Source organism: Artemia franciscana, chromosome 9 (assembly GCF_032884065.1).
Source record: "Artemia franciscana chromosome 9, ASM3288406v1, whole genome shotgun sequence".
Lineage (NCBI taxonomy): Eukaryota > Metazoa > Arthropoda > Branchiopoda > Anostraca > Artemiidae > Artemia > Artemia franciscana.
Genome location: NC_088871.1, coordinates 23623613 through 23646543, shown reverse-complemented (window position 1 = coordinate 23646543; position 22931 = coordinate 23623613). Strand labels below are relative to the sequence as shown.

The 22931-nt window shown below is 34.4% G+C and overlaps 1 protein-coding gene across 4 annotated transcripts in view; it reads left to right on the top strand.

Annotated features, from left to right (window-relative positions):
* LOC136031163 (kinesin-like protein KIF28P) overlaps positions 1–22931 on the top strand; it is a 154942-nt gene that overhangs the window by 18384 nt on the left and 113627 nt on the right. For all 4 annotated transcript variants that reach the window (XM_065710502.1, XM_065710501.1, XM_065710503.1 and 1 more), the window contains exons 2-3: positions 6266–6398; positions 13664–13837. In XM_065710502.1, coding sequence (XP_065566574.1) covers positions 6266–6398; positions 13664–13837 — 307 coding nt within the window. The remainder of the gene's footprint in view (positions 1–6265; positions 6399–13663; positions 13838–22931) is intronic.

Genomic DNA, 22931 nt, shown 5'->3' with positions numbered 1-22931 from the left:
GGTAATAGTCTGAGGTGTTGTTTTCTTTTAGATGGACGGGTATATTAATAGAGGTCAAGTCTTTTTCAGGTAAATGTTGAGACATTGCCCAACAATATAAATGACTAGCCTCTAAGTACATTAAATAATTTGAAGATAGTGTTTGATTAAAGTTTTTCCTATATTTATGATTTGCTTTACCATATCTTTTCATACACTGAGATACACCTCCTCTTATTCCTTTTTCAATAAAGATATCTTCGTCAGAAAATCATAGAATTCTAGCTTTAAAATGATGGAGAAAAGCTTCCCATGTTGATCTAGTTTATAACTATTTAAACATACGTTTCTAATATTTTCAAGAACATCTCATAAAAGTAAAACGACACTTTTTAGGTATAATTTAGTGTAGTCTAATAGTGCTTTACATTTAAATACTTTCCAAATATATTTCATTCTTATATATTCTGCTTCAGAAATATTTTTTCCTGTTATTCTAAAATAAAACTTGTCTATTGAAGGTAATATTGTATCATTCATTTTTTCATAGTTCTCGATCTATTCATAGGGATATATTCCTTTCTCTATTATTTCTTTGAATGCTTCAGTATTTTGAAATACATCAGAAGACTACTCAAAATATTTCTCAAACAATTGCAATTTATTTTACATTCACATTTAGTTAAACTTTCAGAAAGCCGATCTAACGATGAAGCCATAAAACGGAGTGAATCTTAAGTAACGCATTTCGTATTGGACTTCAGTAACAATTATTGTTTCATAAAATAATATAAAACTCTCCGCTGAATCAAAAATACCGTTATCAGTTACTATTCTCTAAGAATTAAATACGAGTCATATTTTGAGAGATTACGCATGACAATAGGAATATGTTTAGGAATTCTGAAGTTTTTATTACATTCTGCATGAGTAAATCCAAGTATATCACCAGTCGTATGGTCGTGATCTAAATGAAAATTATTATCTACAATATCCTTTCCACAAATATGACAGCTCTTCATAGTTGTATCATTCCATTTTTTTCTCTACCTTATTCTTGTGTTTAACCATGAGATCTGTGTCTATTTCCACACTCTTGGGCTATTTCCATACACACTTCTGTTATGGTAGTTACAAAATACCCAGTAATATCTTCACCAAAGCATTCGTACTATTTATTTTGTGTTGTATCAACAGAACAACATACTTTAAATCCACAAGAAAATGATTTAAATTGCTCTGCTACTTTAATTGTATTTCAACCTTTCTTTTAATTAAATTCTTCACTATACTATGCAAAATGAGCTATAATACAGTAAAGTACTTTCATTTGTTTAGCTATATTTTTATATTCAATTTTAGATCCTATTTTTAGCTTAATGATGTTAGGATCTTCATATTCATCCTTTTTACAATGTTTTTCAAACTTTCGCTATTGTGCGAAATGTTTTCCACAGAATGTACAAGAATTAGTTTTTGTTTTTTCTTGTGAAACCTGTGATGATAAAAATCTACTTAAATCTTTATTTACAACATAATTTTTATCAAAAATAGACTAAATAAATCACATGTCTAGCTGTTTTCCCATTGATCTCAGTTAAGGAACATAAGCTCTAACCACTTTATTTTCACTTATTTCAAATTAAAAAATCTTAATGTTATATTTGTTTTCAAATCTACAAATATCTTGAATATCCATTAGAAAATTAGTAATCTCTTTAAAGTCGAATTCATTTTCATAGGTTTTATATTTTGATAGTCTATCTTAACATGTCTGTCGTTTACTGGGTGAAGATAAGTGAGTATTGACCAAAGAAAGCATTTGCTATCATCTTTTACTTACATTAATGCAAGCTTTTTTATTTTTCACAAATTCAGGCAATTCTTTATAAGTATCTCTCACATAATTTGATAATCTCGTCATTCGATAATCAATTCCATCAACTCTCTCAAATTGTAAGCATGATCTGGGTGTATTCTCAATTACTAGCGTGTGTATGTTCCTGTGGTTAATATTTAGATGGCTTTGTTAGATATCACTTTTTTCATTAAAAATCTAGGAGTAGTGATGATAATGAATACCTTCGAGTTCTTCATTATTCTTGTGACAATAAAATATTACACCTGTGGTAAATCTAACTCTTTAAATGTCTCTATCTTTCATTCTATTTCTTAGATCTCTAACAACAGAGTCAAAATGTGGTGTAAAATCAGTTTTATTGTTATTCAGTGAAATGTTAACTGTAAGAGAATTTTTGCAAATCTATTGAATGCTTGGATTATTTTCATGTTCTTCTTCTTTAAACGTATACACTGGGATATCTGGAACTTCTATTTGTTTTACTTACTTATAAATACAATTTATAATCTTTCATGTTCTTCTTCTTTAAACATATACACTGGGATATCTGGAACTTCAATTTGTTTTACTTACTTATAAATACAATTGAAATGTCAATATTCTGTTTTTTTTTACACTCTGTCTACCAGTTACATCTCAAATGAACTGCCGATTTTTATCAACATCCTTTTTATTGACTTATATTTGATTATTAAATAATTTTTTACTTTATTCTTCACTTCATTATAGTTTCCAGCACTTGAAATCTGTTTTGATTTAATTTTTTTTTAGTTCGGTAATATCTTTATTTCGTACACTACTAATTTGAAATTTTAAATTTGAAATAATTTTATTCTTTTATTTCATTTCGTTTTTTAATTTTACTTTTAGTTCAGGTTCAATATTATAGTAATACTACTTTTTGTCTTTTTCTTTTTTTTTACATTTTGTGACCATTGAATATACCAATCGGATATTGATATGATTATTAAGATGATCATTGATGGTATTGAATATTTTAAATTTTGCCAATAGTCTTTAAGTTATTGTCATTGGCAAATGACCGCAATTCATTAATCGTCTAACGCGCAATTGATTTTTTATCTTGACAACTTTGGCTTTTCGTTTTAAACACATTTAATCACTTCTGTAGTGTCAGACATTTATTAAGAGCTAATGTTATTAAGAAAAGTTCCAAATCTAAAAAATTGTCAAGGCTGAGGAATTTTATTGCTTGCTATTTACTACTATTGAAACTTTTTTGAGGACGTAGAAGTCTGTTGATGTTTATTAATAGATTTGATAATTTAAATTTATTTAATAATTTAATTCTCTAATAAATGGAGATTTATTGTATGCGATGTAAACAGATTACTGCAACCGAGTCTTTGACTTGGAAAGTTTCGAAAGAACTGAAGTGCCAATAATTAAAGATATTTGTACTTTTTGTGATTGTAAGAAAAATTGTTTTTACAAAGGAAGCATTGAGCAAAAACCCTGGATAAAAGGAAGTGGCATTTGTACTGGAAAGAGTAGTGTAGAAAACAAAGTTTTAGAACTCTATTATTCAAAATTTTCAGGGATTGATGATTTGCAAAGAAAATTAAAAGAACATGGTTTTACTGTATCAAAAACTAACATCAAAGAATTCTTGCAAGATCAGAATAGCTATTCTTTACACAATCCAGCTTATCATACATTTGAAAGAAGACGCGTTTATGTTCGTTGTATCGATGACAAGTGGCAAGCAGATTTGGTTGATATTCAACAATTTAAAAGTAAAAATAATAATTTTAATTATATTCTTACGGCCTTTGATTGTTTTAGTAAATATGCTTGGTGTATTCCTTTAAAGGATAAAATGGGTAAGGAAGTTATTAATGCTTTTACGGGTTTATTTAAAAATAAAAAAACCTAAAAAATTACTAACAGATAAGAGTAAAGAATTTGTTATGAAAAACGTTCAAGTATTTTTAAGAGTAAGGAAATTCATTTTTTCTCATCTGAAACTGAATTGAAGCTCAAATTGTTGAATGGTTTAGTAAAAGAATCAAAGAAAAATTATGGAAATACTTTACTCATAACAACATAAAACGTTGGATAGATGTATTACCCTCTCTCGTTGACAATTATAAAGATTCTTATCATTGATCCTTCAAAATGAAACCAATAAAAGCGAGTAAAAAAGGAAATAAAAACAAAGTCTACACTAATTGATTTCCTGATGTTGAAGTCCAAAAAACAATCCATAAGCAAATTCATTTTTCGTGATTTGGTTAGATTTGATAAAAGTAAGGGTGAATTTGATAAGATTTACCTACCAAATTATAAAACTGAAGTGTTTCAGATAGCTGCAGTGAAACTTACAACTCCTATAACCTATGAGCTGTCATACAAAACTGGTGAACTCATTAGAGATGGTTTTAACGAATAAAAGTTCTCAAAATTTATTCAATGTAACTTTCATTCTATAAATGGATCTTATAAAGTTGAACAAATTATTGGCGAGTATAGTGAAAAGTAGAGAAATACAAAGAAATGTAATTAAAGAACGTTCCTTAGAGCAAGCTGGATTTCGTGACTATGCTGAAAAATTGGGTCCTCCATTCATTGAAGCAAAACATAACATTACAATTATAATTACTGATAAATATTTGTGAAAATGACATAAATTTCAAAAGAAGATTGAAACGAGTGGACGAATCTTTAAAAAACGCATTAAGTTTTCAAGCGCGCAATCAAGCTCGCTCAAGTCAAGCTATTTTATCCCCATGTAAGCTAAATTGCATTGCTAATGTCCAATAATTGTTTCTTATTGATCAATATTTTCTTAATAATTTTATTAGTAAAAAAAATAATTAAAGTAGCAGAGCAAAAGCCACTGGCTTATGGATTTTGTTCTTTTGACACAACACAAAATAAACATTACGAATACTTTGGTGAAGATACTATTATGCATTTTGCAACTACCAGTACAGAAATGTGTATAGAAATAGCACAAGAGTATGAAAATAGACACAGACATCTTGGTTAAAGACAAGAAAAAGTAAGAGAAATATGAAATAAAACAAGTATTAAAAGCTTTCATATTGGCTAAAAGGAAATAATAGATAATAATTTTCATTTAGATCGCGGCCATATGACTGGTAATATACTTGGATTTACTCATGTAGAATTTAATAAAAACTTTTGAATTCCCAACATATTCCTATTGTCATGCATAATCTCTCAAAATATGACTCTCATTTTATTCTTAGAGAATAGTGCCTGATAACGGTATTTTTAGTTTAGTGGAGAGTTTTATATCATTTTATCAAACAATAACTGTTAATGAAACCCAATACAAAATGCGTTTCACAGATTCACTCCGTTTTATGGCTTCATCGTTAGATCGGCTTTCTGAAAATTTAACTAAATGTGAATGTAAAATAAATTGCAATTGCCTAAGAAATAATTTCAAGTAGTCTTCTGATTTATTTCAAAATACTGAAAAATTCAAAGAAATAATAGAGAAAGAATAACAGAGAAATAATAGAGAAAATTTTGATACCTAAAGATACATCAAAAGAATCGGATTTTTGTGCTGATTTTAAATATATAGTTTACATTGCCCAGAAAAGTAACTGCTTCTTACAGTTTTCCTTTGTAAAACTGCAAAAAAACTTAGCGTAAGGAGCTGGGTGTTGAAGGGGACAGCCAATTTCATATACGGTATAATTTCTGTTCGTTTTAAGTTTTAATGTCGCTCCTTACTTTCAGTTAAAGAAACATGTTTTTTTTCTATTTGTAACTTCAAAAAAGATCCATTCCCAAATAATTAGTTCACACTGTATGGTGACTTTCGGAAAGGGTGTTTATTTCAGAAAAAAGTCCTTCTAGGAATATTCCACTTTTTCCTTAGATTTTTAAATAATCCTACTCTTGTTATATTCACTAAAACTATTTTTTTTTTCTCTAAGTGACTCAACAGTCATTGTTTGGATGTATAAACTTCTTTTAAAATAAAATTTGAATATGAATTGTTTGAGTAGATATTTCTGCTAATTAATTAAATGGATAAGCATAGAGATCTTCCAGAGTCATTGATGACGCATAGGGTGCGGACATTTGTCGACATTTCAGTTGACGGTTCCTGTTTTTGAAGGGACAGGTAGGAAGCCTGTCACCCAGCTTCAACCGCAGCTGGGATAAAAATCCCCGGCACCTTAGCACCAAGCAAAAATTAATCTGCTACGCTACCACAGGATGACAACTATTTTGTGAAGAAAAACAAAAATAAGATTTGTCTGTTTCCGTTGTTAATAATAATGAATAGCTGGCTACTGGTATAATAGATGCCTAAAAAAAACTTAAGCATAGCAAGCTTCAATATTAGTTGTAGGTTTCATTCGCGGACAAGTGTTCTAATTTATCTTTCTACGCTGTGTAACTTGCTATTCCATTCAGCTTCAGATATTCAACGACCTTGGTACTGGCTTGGTAAAAAACGCACTAGATGGCTACAATTCAACTCTTTTTGCTTATGGCCAAACGGGATCAGGAAAATCGTACACAGTTATGGGCTATGGTCCCAACAAAGGTAATAGTTTGAATATCAGTATTATAGGCAGCACATCGTAATGGCTTTAATGTATTATTTTTTATTTTTATTTTTACTAGATTACTTTGTGTGGAAGAAGTTGTTGTAGAGACGTCTGACTGGGCTCATTTGAAGAAAACTGAAAGTTCTAGTGCCCTTTTTACGGTTTGATAGTAACTAAAGGATAGCCATCACCTTACTATGGCTCCTTAGTTACCCTTTGTCCCCTAAAACCCCGAGATAGCCATTTTGATATTGGCATCTGTTCAAAATAGTCCAAAGATCCAGCAAATCTGCCTTCGAGGATGTTATGACCCCCATAGCTACTGCAGAAAGGGATGTACAGTATGCAAGCTGCTGATGGTTTATGTGTATGTTGCATTACTTGATAAGGGGGATATTTGATTTAGGGTGTCAAAAATGGCCAAATGGCAAAAATGGCATGAAAGTTAAGTTTTCAGGGAATGCTGAACTAAGTCAAAAAAACGCTTTATGAATGTAGGCTGTAACAAAAGCGTATTAGAACGACTAAGGGTATCAAGATGAAACTTTCAAGGAGTTATGAAGGGCATGCTGAACTAAGTCAAATGACACTATGTGCATCCAGGATGCTAGCCGTCTGAAGATACATCTTTCGCATTAACAAAAAGTGATTCAAGACAGTCCACTAGAAATCTTGAGAATGTTTTAGTATACAATTGAAGGATCAAACTTTTGTTGATACTTATTTATTATATTGCTTAATTCAATGTAAAAGTCTACAATCTAAACAGTTTCAGAATCAAACAGTTGATGGTAACAAACTGTAGTAAGGAGCGACCGGCTCAATAGTGACCAAAAACTCTAAAAAAATCATATTTTGATACCAATAGTTGCATCAAAAGAATCATATTTTAATGCTGATTTTAAATATTTAACTTTCATCAAGTTTTGTTTTACCCATCAAAAGTTACGAGCCTGAGAAAATTTGCCTTATTTTAGAAAACAAGGGGAAACACCCCTTAAAAATGGTAGAATCTTAAAGAAAATCATACCATCAGATTCAACGTATTAGAGAATCCTACAGTAGAAGTTTCAAGTTCCTATCTACAAAAATATAGAATTTTACATTTTTTGCCACCTGACAGATCACGAATGCGTGTTTTTTTTCAGAGAGTTATTGTTTCGGCCCAGTGGCCCTAGAATGTCGCGATAAGCTCATTCTGACTGAAATTTAAAGTTCTACTGCCCTTTTTCAATGACCAAAATTGGAGGGCACCTAGGCCTCCTCCCACGCTACTCTTTTCCCCAAAGTCACCGGATCAAAATCCTGAGATAGCGAGTTTACTCAGTATAGTCGAAAAACCTAATAACTGTGTCTTTTGGGGAGTAAGGAGCGATATTAAAACTTAAAACGAATAGAAATTACTCCGTATATGAAAGGGGCTGTTCCCTCCTCAACGCCCCACTTCGCCAAAGTTTTTTACTGTTCTAAAAAGCAGAGTTGAGAGAAATACTCAAAATTTAGCGTAAAGAGTGGGGCATTTAGGAGGGAACAGCCCCTTTCATATACAGAGTAATTTCTGTTCGTTTTAAGTTTTAATATCGTTCCTTACTTTCAGTTTAAAAAAACTTTTTTTTCTATTTAATTGTGTGTTAAGACGAAAAATTGTCCTCAAGAAATTTGTGAAGGTTTCCAGAAATAAAACAAAGGTCGTCTTTACAACTCGAGTCCTTTTGTCCATATTTTTTATACAGTTAGAATGTTTATCTGTGTTCAAGGGAGTCTTACTTATTACTGCCCCCCCCCCAACCCAAGAAAATTCCTCCAGGAAATTTTTTTCGCAGCAAATAGCTCCTTGTTACATTGCCACTGCGGATAATTTACCCCTTGGAAAATTTCCTTCGGAGTTTCCCCCCGCAGATGATTCTACTCATAAGATTTCCCATGCAGACAATTAGTCCTGCAAAAATTCTTCTGTATGAAACTAAGCTGCCAATGGGAAAGCCAGACAAAAAAAAAATGAAGGAAGAAGAGATATTGGAATATCCTATCTAAATTTCAAAACAAAGGTGAAATTTACTGTTTAGGATATTCTATGGTATTTATTCTTATTTGTTTCATTTTTTTTTGGGTCTGGGGGGCTTAGTTTCTATAGTATGGCAAGACAAAATTTATAGAAAGTAAATTACTTGCTTTGTCAGATAAAAAGTTCTGTCCATTTGAAATGGAAAAGATAAAAAGCTCTGTTCCGACATGGAGTTTAACTTCATAGTATTTAAATGAAACAAAAGAAAAACACACTTTCTCAATTGCAACGATATTATTTACTAAATCGCCGTGGTATGGTATATTGCTATTATTCGCTGTAGATGCTGGTGCCAGACTAAGTCCAAGGTAAGTAGTTACTCACACTTCTTAGTACCAGCTTTTATCTCTGTGCATTTACACCATGGGACACCCCTCCCACAGTTGCCACTAACTTTTTATTTCCAAATTATTATTTAAAAAATTTATACTACCCTTCTATCACAAATAAACCATCAAAAATACGAAAAAAATATAAAAAGAAATTAAGATATGAAATCAAATACTATAGGATATTTTCCACCAAACATTCTACCTATAATTTTGAAAATAGGCAGAATATTACAAAAGGCTTTATTTTGTCCATTATTTTTAATTACCATGCTTTCGCTTTGGAACCTCAAATTTTGAATGCGTTGGACTTTTATCGGGGAAATTTCCATGGGAGGACTATTTTTGGGAGGAGGGTCAGTCAGATTAAAACCTAAACTACAAATAAAATAAGGTCGATTCAAAGTGAATTCGTTAGATATCTTCTTTAAAATGACCAAAATCCCCAATTTACCTGAAATACTCTTTTAAGAGTTAAAAAGGGCTATCGAATCACAAATGCACCTTATTCCTTATAAGATACCCTTCAATTTCTTAAAATCAAATTACATTACTAAGGAAATAACATTTATGTCAAGAGGATGCATCTGAAATGATCATAATCTAAGGATTAGTTGAAGGCGAATCGGGTATGATACTTAAAAACTTCCCATAACACACAGAAACAGTACACTTTAGGAAGAAAAGTAGGAATCCAATGAATAAAAAAGAATGAAAATTAAATGAGCAAAAAAAGAAAAAAATTAGACTCATTGACAAAATTGAAAAATGAAAATTAAGCAAATAAAAAAAAAAATCAAATTAATAGAAAAATCTAAAACAGGGATGGTTCAGCGAATAGAAATAGAAATAGGGGGAATTAGGTGATCATTAAGCGAAAAAAAAGTCAATCCAAGAAGCATCGAAAAAAGAAAATTAAGTGAATAAATTCTGAAAACAGTCAAAAGTAAGTGTATACAAAAAGCGAAAATATGAACTAAAGTGAAAAAAGCTAACAAATTGCAAATTATGTGAAAAAATTTAAAATGAAAAATTAACAGTAAACGTTCAGAGACTAAAAAAGTGACAATTTAGTGATCAAACAGAAAAGGTGAAAATTGAGTGACCAAGTAAACTTTAGTGCACCAATGAAGTGACCAGTGGTACTTAGCTGAAAAAAAAGCTTTTTAAATATATTAACTTTTATTAACTTTAGTAACTCAAATATTACTAAGACTTTGAGGGATAAATATCAGCATATGTATATTAAACTGACAATGCACATCTTTTGTAATTTTTTAGTAAAGTGCAAATTATATTCTGGCCTTGAGAAGGCATGGGAGTTGTCAGCCCTACTCATGCTAATTTCTGCATGTTTTGATTTCGACTCAGTTATTTACTATGATTTCTCTTCGTTTTGGGTTTAATTTATTTATTGATGGTCATTTGAGGTAGTTTTACGCTTGGTAGGTTGTTTGATTTTATTTCTTTTCGTTTTTGGTTTGATGGAGTTATTTACTTTTTGTTGAAAATCTTATTTTGTTGAAACGGCTCTTAAAATTTTGCTCATAGCACCTTTGGTTTTCATAAGCATCATCTTCAACACACGATGAAATTTTAAACTTAATACCATCAACCTTTCCTGAAGCATTGTTGATTCGCCATCTTGACAACCTGTGTGGGTACAGTTTGTTTTGATATACCTTAATACGGTTTCAACATTGCCAAAATTTTTCGCCTTAATACCCCAAGCTTTAGTAGCACTAGCAGTAGAACTAGTAGTAGTAGTATTAGTAAAAGTAGAAGCTGTAGTAGTGTTTTAAAAAGGCATGAAAATATTACCTTTTTGTCAATTGACCTTCCCCTTTAAGTATTTTCTGGAAGTTCCAACTTAATACCCAAGTTCATTCTTGAGATACACCCTTTGGCAATCTGCCTGCACATAATGTGTTTTGATTTAGTTCGACTTTCCCTAAATCTTCTGTCAAATTTACACCTTCACAGCAGTAGTAGTGGGTATTTGTTGCCTTTTGGTCAGTTGAACATCCCATTCACAATACCCCAAAAGGTTCTCTTGATACGGTAAGCCGTTCCAAAAATATTGTTGATACGCCCGTATCAGCAATATGCATACACATAGTATGTTTGGATTTAGCTCAACTTTCCCCTCAACATTTTTTCAGATGTTTTTTTTCAGTATACTCAGCCTTGGTAGTGCTCGCTAAAGAACCAGAGGCTTCAGTGATAATAATGGTAGTAGTGGTAATAGTAGTAGTTGTGCTAGAGATAAAAGCAGTGGTAGTTTTAGTAGTAGTAGGAATAGTAGCGTGCAAATATTGCCTTTTTGGTTAATTGATCATCTCCCTTATCATTTCCCGAAAGTTCCAAAATAATATACCTAGTCATTCCTGAGTTACGCGCATTTGACAACCCATATACACATAAATTGTTTTGATTTAATTCAGCATTCCCCTCGGCATTCCCTGAAAGCTCTCCTGAATGCTTTTGTATTTTGAGACACAAAAGGTCAAACGCGTACACGTTTCTCAATAGCTTATACTATACGTAAACAATGAACAAATTTCTTAACCTACAGCCCTTTCCCTGAGGGCTGTGGGGAGATTGGAATCCCCAAGAGAATAATTTCTCTACCATCCTAAAGTCTTTAAGAAAATAGACGTAAAAAAATTTTGTTTTGATGTATGTTTTGAGAAATGATGGGCGTGGGGGGAATGCTTGCTGCCCTCAAATCATTTTCGACTCTTGAAAAGGACATTATAACTTCTAATTTCCAATCTAATGAGCCCCGTCTAAAGTTCATATGACCACCCATTACACGAATAGCCAATATACCTCCAGGGTATAACTTATAGTCCTTGTCCCAGGGCTCTGGGGTCGTATCAACCCTGAAGGCATCGTTAGATGTCTTTTGGATTATTTTGAACAAAATGGCTATCTTGCAATGTCAATCAGATGTGTTTGGAGAAAAGAGTGTATCGGGGGGGGGGGTGGTTGCTAGTTGCCCTCCGTCACTTTAGTATCTTAAAAGGGAACTGAAACCTTAAATTTCCAGTCAAATGAGCCTCATCCGTAAAAGCCTTATATGCTCCTGGGGCATAACATATAACCCTTGTCCCCAGGCTCTGGGGTTTGTTTCAACCCTAAAAGTCTTTTTGTATGATCTCTGTACTATTTTAAATAGAATGGCTATCCCAAAATTTCTATTGACTGCACTTGGGGAAAAGAGGATGTGGGGGTGGGGCTAGTTACCCTTCGATAACTTTTGACTTTCAAAAAGAACAGTAAGACTTTTGATTTCCAATCGAATGAGCCCCCTCCAAAGTTCATAAAACCACCCTTACATAAGACCTATATGTTAAGGGGAACTAGTTAATAATGAGGAACTAGTACTGTCATCCATGAAAACAAATTACTAAGCCTTTCTACTACGCTGAACAAAATTGCCATCTCAAAATTTTGGTTCGATGCCATTTGGGAAATGGTGGGAATGGAGGGAGGGGGAAGGTTACCCTCCAGTAACTTCTGACCTTTAAAAAAGGACACTAGAACCTTCAATTTTTTTGCCTGAATGAGACGAGATGTGTTTTCAGGTTTTTGTTCTGCTTAATATTCTAAGGTATTTGAGCCTTCTGTTTTTTTTTTTTTTTGTTTATATCCCATCTAGTATTCATTGTTCACAAATATTCAAAAAATATTTCAAAAACAAATTTTCATTGTTCATTGCCACTCTATGAAGATAATCTTTGGATTCTAATGTGGATTTATTTTCATTAAAAGTCTCCACAAATTTTACTCAATGGGTAGTACAGTATTTTAAATGTTCTCCCAAACCCTCTTCAATTGACCTAGGTACAAGAGATTATACGCAAAAATACCTGCCACCAGGCGCTCATGTTGTATTAGGTTGCTAAGGACGACAATTGGAAAAAGGTGGGTATAATATTTATCATTTCATTGTGCAAAAAGTAGAAATGTATATTTTTCACATATAGAATTGGTGGAGCATGAATTGGCCAAATTTTGTTTTCCTTCTCATCATAATAAATCATAGATTTGTCTTTAAAGCACAAATAAATAGGTTTATATGTCCACTCCTCGCATATGAAGTGGCTATGGAAAAAAAAAGACAAGAATACAATGAAGCCTTATGGCTCTTTACTATGAATGAATGAATGAATGAACTTCATTACCCGTAAAAGTATAAAAAACACAAAGTACGGAGTATTATAAATAAACAAAAACAAAAAAGATAAACAGCGAAGAAAAAAAAAAATTCAGACTAACAAAAGACAACATTGACAAATTAACCAGTATCAATATGGAAAAAAGGCTGTAGTAGGTCATAAGGGTGAATAAAGTTGATAGTCTTTTTGCATAAATCATCACTGGAAGACCGAATCAGAGAAGGCACTATTTGCAATGCTAGAGCGTTAGCACTGATGGTTAAATTTGTAAAGTTCTTTTCAACTCTAACTCTCATCTATATAAACACAGACGCTATCTAAAAATAAACTTTTGAGAAACAGATGTTATTCTCTTAAAAACGGATTTTTTTTTACAAATAATTGTTTTATATGACAAGTATTTGAATCATTATGGAGTAGTTTTCAGATGTATGAAATTTATTGTTTTGTTTACTTTGTTTAAATAGCCAATTGAACATATTTCGAATCCCTGATAGAATCAATATAAATTCGTTACGTCTAAGATTCTTGAGAAAGAAATATTTTTTTCATTTAATTTCAAAGAAGTTTATTTTTCATTGTAATAAAAACTAATTTTTTTTTTCAAAGACAGTTTGTGCCACAAAGCTGTTTTTGAACAGAAAGCGATAATTTTGTAGCTATTATTATGCTTTTTATTTTAGGAATCGTACCATTATTCTGTGAAAGTCTCTTCTCGGCATTAGAAGAATCAGGCAACACCTTTGAAGTCTCAGTGTCAATGATGGAGATCTATAATGAGAGAGTTCGAGATCTATTCGATATAAAAAGCAAAAAAGGGCTAAGGATAAGGGAGCATCCGAAGAAGGGATTTTATGGTAAGCTAAGATTATGTTGTGCTAAAATCGTAGAATAATCATTTCTACGATTTTATAAACTATACGGATTTTGTCCCGTGCTTATTTAAAAATTGATGCGTAGGATAACTCTCAGTGCAGTCAAAATTTCAGGAAATGTCGAGGGGGAAATCGAACTAAATCAAAAGACTTCAAAACAACTAAAAAAAACGAGTTTATTTTGGTTGTCAAAATGGCCTGTCTGCAATATCTCAGCTATAGGTAAGGCTATTGTGTCAAAACTTTCAGAGAATATTAGGTGGAATGTTGAACTTCAAATCAAAATACAACTATGTGGATCCCGGTAGTTAAAAATGCGTATCTTCAATATCTCAGAAATGGCTAAGGGCATTTATTTGAAATTTTCAGGGAATTTGAGGAGAATGTTTAAAAGTATCCCTTCGACCCCCTCGAGACACAGGTATGCGAAATAGGGAATATTTTCTAAGAGACGCATGTGCATGGATTTCATGACATCCCTAGTTTTAAACACATCCCTATCCTGTCATTTCGATGACAGCCGGAAGTGCATGTTACGTAATTGGAGAGAAGATTGACGCAATCTTGCGTGACTTGATGGATTTATTGGGAGTGACGCAATCTCGCGTGACAAGCTAAACCTTAGGGGCCCCATGGGGAACCTCCACTTGTGACTGAGGACGGCGCACACGTGAGTGTTACCTAATGACAGCTCGCACGTAGGTGTTACGTAATGGTGGTGCACACGTGAGATGTCACGTAATGGCAACGCGAACGCGGTATGTGACTGAGGACGGCGCACACGTGAGTGTTACCTAATGACAGCTCGCACGTAGGTGTTACGTAATGGTGGTGCACACGTGAGATGTCACGTAATGGCAACGCAAACGCAGTGTATTACGTAATGACGGTGCACACGTGGGATGTGCCGCAATCTTACACTTGGATGTTACGTAATGATAGCGGACACATGGGTTGCTACGTAATGACAATGCACACGACAGACGTCACGTAATGACGGTAAACACATCGGTGTTACATGACACTTTAAGGGATTTTCTTCTTTAGGATTTCTTTTTCATTCAAGGCATTTTTTCTTCAGGATTTCTTTTTCTTTCAATGTGTTTTTTTTTTCTTCTTGAGATTTCGTTTTTCTTCAAGAAATTTTTTCAAGACGTTTCAAGACATCCCAAGACGTTTTAAAGACATTTCTTTTCAAGACTTTCCAAGACGATTCAAGACATTTCAAGACGATTCAAGGCATTTCAAGACGTTTTCTAAGAAATTTTTCTTCAAGATATTTCAAGACATCTCAAAAGATTTTTTCTTCAATGTGTTTCAAGAGTTCTTACGCAATGGGGGAAAGTTTACTTATGTTAAGGATGACGCATTCACACCTGACTGTTTCTTCAAGCCCCCGTGGGAGATCCCCGCTTTTAACTGAAAAGGACTCACACGTGGGTGTTACGTAATGACAGTGTACACATGGGATGTTACATATTATTTTAAGAGCTTTCATTTTCTTTCAATACTTTTTTTTCAGGGGAACCTTTATATTCTAAATATTCCACAATAATCCACAATAATGTCCACAATAAGATCCGAAAGTGCCATTTCCAACCGATGGAACTGCACTATGCATCGGCACTGTTTCTGTTTTCTGTTTCTGTTTCTGTTTTTTCTTGCCTGTTTCTGCCTGTTTCTGTTTCTGTTTTTACAAAAAACAGAACAGAAAACAGAAACAGGCTACCTGTTTTTGTTTTACCTGTTTCTGTTTCTGTTCTGTTTTTTTTTTCATCTGTTTTTTTCCGTTTCTGTTTTTTTTTTATCTGTTTTCTGTTTTTTTTTTCTGTTTTTTTTTTCAAATTCCGCGCTATCTAGCGGGCATGATACCGAAACGCATGATACCTACCCGTGCCTACCGTACCGAAACGCACATCTAGCGGGCATGATACCATGATACCGTTGATTTTTGAATTTAAACAAAAAGGGAATAGGTGTGGGAAAAGTCAAAGTCATGGCCAATTGTAGAAAAAAGCTAAGACAGATTGTCCAATTAAGTGGGCAACCCAGTCAAGGTTAATTTTACCCCTTTGATTGCCGTTGTGACTGTCTCCCATTTATGCTACACCTCTCCGTGCATGCATGTCCCTTGACAATGCCAAAATAGAGTCAACCCGTTGACTACGGGTTGACTACTTGAAAATTTTCCTCTCATGCATGTCACTCCACAATGCTCAACTAGAGTCAACCTCTCATGCTAATTCACGGCGGGGTAAATATGAGCGAAAGAGAGAGATAGAGAAAGAGAGAGAAGCTTGAACGCTATACAGTGAACATGGGCTAGATGGGAACCCCATATGACAATGTCTCTACTGTTGGTATATGTGTAGCGGATGGCTATTACCGCTTGAGCAACGGTCTAACCATTGACGGCTTTAAGGATTCGTGCTTTAAGCGGCAAACATGGGCTCAATGAAATCCCATATAAAAGAGGAATATAGCGTTGGTATTTACTTAGAGCAGTGGTTCCCAACCTTTTTCGGTCCGCGTACCCCTAGTCAAGGCCCAAAAAGTTTGCGTACCCCTTTCTTGAGAATCGTTGTTTTACTTTTTTCTTAACTAAAATCAAATTTTCAAAAACACGAGATTTATTGTCCAATATGACGGTGCTTAAATGTACTTACAAAATCAATGAGAAACTTGAGGCTGCTTTTTTGCTAAAATATTATCAAATCTTGGCTCGATGTCACTAACGGCAATTATAAGGTCATTTTGTACACTCAGTCTGTTTCTGTGGTTGGTTTTGATCAATGACATTGCCGAAAATGACACTTCACAAAGGTAAGTGGATCCGAATGGTAACAAAGCAGACATGGCGATTTCACTTAGTTCCTTGTATTCTCCTTTCACCTCCAGCCAAAACTGGGAAACAGTTACATTTTGGAATTTCAGTTCTAAGGCGCGATCAGTGGCAAGTTCGATCAGATTCTCTGTAAGCTTGTCACTAAGACCGGAGCTTGAGGTCACGTCTTCAACAAATGGATTTTGGATCCAATCCTGCGTTCTATCTTGGTTCATAATCGATGGGAAATATGACACAAGTTCATCTCGCAACTTTGTCAGATGCTCCCGAATGCAATCACAGATTGTGTTGAGGTTATCAATTTCACTATCGTCCGCAAACTTGTCAAGGGTCGGGAAGACACTAACGCTGTTTCTTTGAACCTTTTTAAGCCAGAACTCCAATTTCTTGATGAAAGCACACATCTTCGAATTCAGGGAGAGTTCGTCCGTCCGGAAACCTTGCATTGACAGATTCAAGTCATTCAGTTTGTCGAAAATATCCGCAAGATAGGCCAGGCTGCAGACCCAGTCCTGGTTTTCAAAAAGTGAACTGAATGCAGATTTTTGCTCCAGAAGAAACATTTGAACTTCTTGTCGAAGCTCGAAAAGTCTGTTTAAAATCTTCCCACGAGACAACCAGCGAACTTCTGTGTGCAGAAGTAAATGTTGATGTTCTGAACCCATCTCTTGGCACAGCAACTTGAACATTTTTGAGTTCAGTGGTCGGGCTTTGATGAAGTTGATCACTTTTACAGCCTCGTTGAGGGTCTCGTGCAGATGTGCGTTCATCCTTTTCGATGCAAGAGCTTGTCTGTGAATGATGCAGTGCAACCACTTCAGTGAATGATTCAGTGGTTGCAGTGCAACCACTTTCTTGGATTTTTCTTCCTTATCCAGGCCATGAGCCCATTATTCTTCCCTGTTAAGGCGGCAGCTCCATCACTGCAAACTGATAGACACCAGTCCCACAAGATGCCCCCTTCTGCGAAGAATTTGTCAATCACCTTGAATAGTTCTTCTCCTGTTGTTCTTGACTGTAGGTTTTGACAAAACAGAATATTTTCTCTTATGTCAGAACAATCTAAATATCGAACAAAGACGATCACCTGGGCTTCACCTGACACATCCGTGCTTTCGTCAAGCTGTAACGCAAACATCTTCGTCAACTTTATTTGCTCAATAACCTGCATGACAATATCGCTTGCAATGTCTTCTATCCTTCTTGAAATGGTATTGTTCGACACAGGTATAGACTGAAGGGCAGTAGCAGTTTTCGTGTCAAACATTATTTCACTGACTTTCACTAGTGCTGGTAATATCAGACATTCGGCGATGGTGTGCGGTTTTTTCTGTTTCGCAACTAAATATGAAACAGCATACGAAGCCCGGAGAGCCTTTGAAGAAACTGATGCCACTTTTGCAATTTCCAAACAGTTACTAGCGAATGCTTCTTGTTTACGCTTGAAAAACTCTATGGGCTTACCGACATGAGAAGGGTGCACACTACTGAGATGCCGGTTCATATGCGCAGGTTTCATGGAACTGTTGGCCAAGACTTGACCACAAAGAACGCACTGTGCATTCACTGGATCAGACTTTGTCGCACTAAATCCGAGCCCTAGGTATTCTGACAAATATCGACGCACTTTGACCGATGATTCGTCATATTTCTTCTTCTTAGGTGCAGGTTCAGAGTTTTGGGGACCATCATTCGGCTTCTTGTTATTCCTGATCAGGAATCTATCCATCTTTGTTTGCAACCACAATTCACGAACTTCGTGTTTCAACAGATGACAAGATACTGAACTCGCTGAGTTTAAATCGAGACCTTACGGCTATGGAGAAAAATTAGCGGGTTACTGAAAGCGAAAGTTTTGAAAATGAGTCTGAAATTACGTACAATGGGTTATGTTATCTGATTTTGAGGGAAATGTTGGAACTGAGTCAGAAACAAGTTTTAAAGATGTAGACTAAATTAATTTTGGGACCTTCGCGTACCCCATGCGAGGGTTTCGCGTACCCCCTGGGGTACGCGTACCACCGGTTGGGAACCACTGACTTAGAGCAATGGGTTACCGCTAGAACAGCGATCCAACAAGCCACGGCTTGAAGGCATCCGTACTTTAAGCGGTGAACCTAGACACCTTGGTATGTGTGTAGCGGAGGGTTATTACCACTTGAGCAATGGTCTAACCATAGAGCGTTATAGAGCGTTGGTATTTGCTTAGAGCAATGGGTTACCGCTATAGCGACGGTTTAAATAGCCTCTAACTTAAGCGGTGGACATAAGCTAGATGGGATGACTCTGTGTCTGTCTGGTATATATTAGCAAGCAGCGGTCTAAGTAGCCTCGGCTTGAAAGCATCCATGCGTTAAGCGGTGAATATAGTGTTGGTATATGCTTTGAGCAATGGTTTACCGCTAAAGCAACGGTCTAAGAGCAACTAGGGTAAATTGTCAATTATAAATGACATTTAAGCTTGAAAGGAATATAGCGTTGGTATCACCCGATTGGACACATTTTATGACAAATTTCGCCCCCCCCCCCTAAAAATACGCTAGTGTGTTGAATTACACGAAGTTACTCATCTTTTGTATGTGACTACAAGGATTTAACAAGAAGATGTTTTCTTTCCTATTAGAAATAGAAGAAGTAAGGAAAAAACAGGAAAAACAGCTGTTAAAACAGCTGTTTTTTTTTTAAAAAACAGCTGTTTTCTGTTTTTTCGAAAAACAGAATAGATTACAGAAACAGGTCACCTGTTTTTGTTTGACCTGTTTCTGTTTCTGTTCTGTTTTTTTTCTAACTGTTTTTTTCTGTTTCTGTTTTTCTCAAAAACAGAAACAGTGCCGATGCTTAAACTGCACCCTAAACAGCTAGAGTATGAAAAAACCTTTCTAATATATTGATTTGGGAAATAGATTTTACGAAATTTCCAATTCTGCACACGGGAAATTCCCATATCCTACTATCTAGTATGATTCAGCTATTGATTACAATAACTGATATGCAGGAAGAAAATCGATTATTAGAAACCTTTACATTTGATGTGCACCTGCTTGTTAAGTAATACTATAGAGTAATAGTAATACTATACTATAGTAATAGCAATACTATAAGTATAGTAATACTATAATAGTAATACTATATCATATAATAGTGCTATGAGAGATGAAATAAAAGCGAGAGTACCATTATGGTTAGAATATACTACATTCATGCTTGATCAAAAGTTTTTTCTTTTCCTCTTTACTACACAGAATTTGACACTTATATTTAGAGCATTCACGAATGAGCATACCTATGTGCGCAGGCTATAATATGCTTAATTTTTTTTTGTGGAATATACTGAAGTTTAATCCTGGATCATTAAACCTAAGGGATCTTTTGTACATACACATTTTATTAGTAAAAACAAATTTACAAAGCATTACTAATACACAGAAAAGCGGTTAAAACATGAAAAAACTTGATTCAGGATAAAATTTAAGCCAAAACAAGCGTGAGTTAAAGAAAGACGGGAGGTCCTAACAACCAATCCCAGAGGGAGGTATTGTTTCTAGAGGTAAATGTAAGTCTATTGGGGGCTTTTTGCTGAGAGCTTAAATCCCGTGTTTCCTTGTACCAAGACTATGCATATTCACGCCACCGTAGCAATATGTAACAATATATACCGTAACAATGCAGCCCACCCTCGCAAGCAATTCCTGAGAGGGGTAGGCTTGTTATTACAGATAATTTTAAGTATTATTAAGATGCAAAATATTAAGAGGTATTTCGGAGAGGTCCTAATAAAAAAACGTTGTTTCTTTGACTGGGCGTTAGACTTCACTCCCTCTCACTCATAAAAATTCATTTAACACCTCTCAGCTCTACTTTAGGATCTAGATAGTGTTATTTCAAGCAGTTCACACCACAATGGCAATATGTGGCTGCCCCATGGCACCCCGTTGGTACGTATTATCATTCCCAAGACATTGTTGCTAGAAATTTTCATGATAGAATCATTAATTAAAAACAATGGTTCATGTTTTTGCAAGCCAAACCTCCGTAATACACCATCTCAATTCCTGCTGCCATGTCATAATATGATTAACCATCTGGCGGCCACTGATATCCCGCTCATCATTCTTAGAAATTTTCAGGTATTTTCTCGTTAAAAATCATCCATTGAATCCAATGGCTTATGCTTTCGCAAGCAAACACTCCATGATACACCAGGTCAATTCTCGGTACCGTGCTACACTATTACTTCCCCCTTTAGTGTCCTTTAACATCCGCTTATCATTTTTAAGACATTTTCCAAGTATTGTCTTGTTAAGAATATGATTTGAACCCATTGGTTCTTGTTTTTGTAAGCCAACCCTCCGTGATACACCATTTCAAATCACGCCACTCTGCCAAACTGTAACTAGCCTTTTGGCACCTTCTAGCACCTCTCATCATTCTGAAACATTTTCTAGATATTTTATTGTTATAATTTACGTTTTAAATTCAATAGTTTATGTTTTTACAATCCATCCCTAAACCTGATTCCCTCATGACGGTTCACGCCACTGTGGCAAACTAAAAATGGCACAAGACACCATCTGGCACACATTAGCACAAATAAGGAATTTTTCAAGGCATTTTTCTGTTAAAATATTCGTTCACACTAGAATCGATCATTTCAACTTAATGAAAAATCGCTAATAGCGTTTCTTCTGATGACTTCAAACAATTGAACCCAGCGTGACACAATATATCAGCCCTAATGACAGCCTTTGAGGGCACGTAATCACATACAAGTTTTTCTTTCAACTTTTTTTCCTTAAAAATAAATTTTTAAATATAGATCAGCACGTGAATGTGGCCTTAACCCTATTCATCCATACAATCACATAGGTCAAACAGTATAGCCATACACAATCAACCATAAAGAATAATCCATGGACAGGCAGTCGTGTCGTCAATAAGTATAAGTCGTCATTTACCAAACAATAAAAACTATAAAGACAAATAATTCAGAGGCAACAGCCCAACACAGGGGCTCACCAGGAGAATATACACTTGCCTATAGGGTTTTGGCACTTTAAATTCTCTACCCAGGCAAGTGGGTAAGCTAAAAATGACCGTTGTTTTTATTTGAAAAGCATAAACTTGCCATTTCATTTTTAGATTGCGATGTTCCATGGCAATTCCAAGCCTCTGACACTAAATGGATGACACACAGTATAATTTAAAACATTTTCTTGAATAAGCCTTTTGCTTATTACCAAAACATCTAAAGACTCTATATCAGAAACATAAAACATCAAAACATCAGAACAAACTCTAGAAATCAAGACAAAACTGCAGAAATCGAGACTAACACGTAAAAATCAAAACCAACCACAAAAATCAAGACTAAACCCTAAAAATAATGATCAACCTGTAAAAATTGTTAGCAATACATAGAAGTACCGACGAATTCATAAAAATCAAGACCAAACTGAAGAAATCAAGGCCAACTTCTAAAAATCAAGACCAATCCAAAGACATCAAGAGGTCAATATGTAACAATCTAGGGCAACCCCATAGAAATCTTAGGAACTTGTTGTTTGCTGATTTCTGTTCGTGGAATTTGTACAATTCTTTCTACCTTGTCATCGCCAGTAAAATATCCAACAAGAAAAAGCTCTTTTTTAAATTTAATAGCAACAAACTCATTCCTTGTTTATACATTGATTCAGATCATTGTCTTCAATATATTTCACTTGTGCATTGAATACGTCTTGTAATCTTTTTTTTTGCATTATATTCACTTTTACTGCAAAACATAACTGTTCTTCCTGCTTGAATTTGCTCTAGGATATTGCATATCTTGCAAACATTGCGTCCCATTCTAGGGTTAGCTGACAACCCTCTGTAATTTCCACTGCCACTTTAGGTACTAGAGGTTTCATTTCACCATTGATGGCGCCTTCAATAGTTCATAGAGTAAACGAATCCATTACTAAGGAAATTGTCTAGAACAGAGCTTCTTAAACTATGGGTCGCGGCCCCATTTGGGGTCGCGTAGCAAAATTATGGGGTCGCGAGTGATAAGAATACAATTTAACAAAAATGTTTTTTAACTTGTAAAATTATTGTTATAAAGAAAAATAACAATCATCGTAGATAAATGTATCATAAAATCTTCTGATTCGGAAAGACTGTTTATACCAGCATTTCTATTCCGATCATTATAATATCTTGTATAAATTTACTATGGATCAGAAGATGTTATAG